The sequence below is a fragment of the Jaculus jaculus genome, chromosome 2 (assembly GCF_020740685.1).
Source record: "Jaculus jaculus isolate mJacJac1 chromosome 2, mJacJac1.mat.Y.cur, whole genome shotgun sequence".
NCBI classification, from domain to species: domain Eukaryota; kingdom Metazoa; phylum Chordata; class Mammalia; order Rodentia; family Dipodidae; genus Jaculus; species Jaculus jaculus.
The window spans coordinates 126048302-126050228 of NC_059103.1; the positions used below are offsets into that span (position 1 = coordinate 126048302).

At 58.4% G+C, this 1927-nt stretch overlaps 1 protein-coding gene across 1 annotated transcript; it reads right to left on the minus strand.

Annotated features, from left to right (window-relative positions):
• Positions 1-258: 258 nt before the first annotated feature.
• Mos (MOS proto-oncogene, serine/threonine kinase) lies at positions 259-1329 on the minus strand. Its single transcript, XM_004653467.2, has one exon. The coding sequence runs from the start codon at positions 1327-1329 to the stop codon at positions 259-261; it is 1071 nt and encodes a 356-aa protein (XP_004653524.2).
• Between the last annotated feature and the right edge of the window lie 598 nt (positions 1330-1927).

The window sequence follows — 1927 nt, forward strand, 5'->3', positions numbered from 1 at the left end:
GAGAAGACTCGAGCTCTGCTGTCTGTGTTAGACAAACTTCAGTCTAAAGGAGTTTTCAGTAACTTTATTTTCTAAAACTCTGTCCTTCCAATACGATTTCTTCCACACCATCACAATTGCTTTAAAACAAAAAGAGAGAGAGAAAGAGAGAGGAAGGGAGGGAGGGAGAGAGAGAGAGAGAGAGAGAGAAAGAGAGAGAGAGACAGACAGACAGACAGACAGACAGACAGACAGACAGACAGACAGACAGACAGAGGCTTATCTTGCTGCGGGTCGGCGTCCGCCCAGGTCGGCTCTGAAAGCGCTCAGGTCCAGCAGGAGCCGCTCCGCGCTCGGCCTCCGCAGGGCGCTGGCCTCCCAGCAGCCGCGGACGAGGCTCTGCAGCCGGCGCCCCCGCGGCGAGCGGGTGAACACGGCGCGGGCCAGGCTCGGGCGCAGGTGGTCGGCCACCACGGCGTACAGCACGTGCTGCGGCTCGCGGCAGTACGGCCTCTCGCCGGTGGCCATTTGCCAGAGAGTGATGGCGAAGGCGTAGATGTCGGCCTTGGGCGTGGCGGGCTCCCCTTTCAGGAGCTCCGGGGCTTGGTGCGTGTACGTGCCTCCTACTTGGGGGCCGGGGGTCCGGAAGCACCGCTGGTCCTCCAGCTTCACGGAGCAGCCGAAGTCACCGATCTTACACACTTCCTGCTCGCTGATCAGTATGTTCGCCGGCTTCAGGTCCAAGTGCACGATGCTCTGCGAGTGGAGGAAAAGCAGGCCGTTCACAACATCCAGCGAGTACTTCAGGCACTTCTCCAAGCTCAGGGGCTCGCCGCCGCCAGGCTTTCCAGCCTCCTCCTCGGGATAGCATCCGGTGGCCCCGTAGATGACCTGGTGTAAAGTCACGTTGCCCCCGAACTCCATGATGATGGTCCCTAGACTGTTGGAGCCCTCGGGCGTGCGCGTGCTGGCAGCCACCACCCCCACTATGTTGTCGTGGCGCAGCCTTGCAATGTTTAGCTCAGCCCAGAAACTCCTCTGGGATGCTCGTAGGTTCTTAGTGCACTTGTTCACTTGCTTGATGGCCACAGGAACACCGTGGTAAGTGGCCTTGTACACCGAGCCAAACCCTCCAGTGCCCAGCCTGTGGAGCAGGCGCACGTGTTCCCACTCAATGGAACACCAGGCCAGCCGGCGTGGCAGCCGTGGGGCCCGAGGAGGAGTGACCCCCAGGAAGAGCTTCCCGACCTTCCCCGGCACCACGGAGGGGCTGCTGCAGGGCCGAGAGTCCACGGATGATGGGGGCAGCTCGCCACGGAGGTAGCGGCATAGGGCTAGAGGCGAGGGCATCACACACTGAGGGGACGGAACCAGGGTGTTCGAAAAGACCCGAAAAAGCAGGGGAGTTCAGAAGCATGGCTCAGTGTTCCTGCTCTTCAGCCCTTTTCTCCCTTGTTTCTCCAAATGGGCCACATCTGTGCTGCTGTTATTCTGCAAGAGTATGGTTTTTTTGGGGGGGGGAGTGGGCAGTATGTATAGTGTGCGTATGTTTAGTGTATGCACGTGTGCGCACATGTACCCCTTGTGCACCCAAGTGGATGCCAGAGGAGAACACTGGGGGTCTCCTTGAGACCGGGTCCTCTCACTGAACCGGTAGCCCTCGTTTTCGGTTAGACTGGTTGACCAGGGTGCCCCAGTGATTCTCCTGCTTTGAAACTCCCAGACTAGTTGTGTATACGTGGGTGCTGGGGAATTGAACTTAGGAGGTCTCAGGCCCTCGTGCTTGTGGCCCCGGCTGAGCCATTACATCAGCCCTTGGCAGGTTTTTAATCAGCACAGCAATTCCTTCCAGATGAAAGCATTACCTTTCCAGAGCTCTGCCAAGAACCGGCATCAGAGTCCAGAGCTCACCCTTCCTTTATCCTGTTTCTTTAATTACAGCAAAGGG

Bases quoted from the DNA above. Each gene is read 5' to 3' on its own strand.
- Mos (XM_004653467.2), bottom strand. From the start codon at position 1,329: ATGCCCTCGCCTCTAGCCCTATGCCGCTACCTCCGTGGCGAGCTGCCC.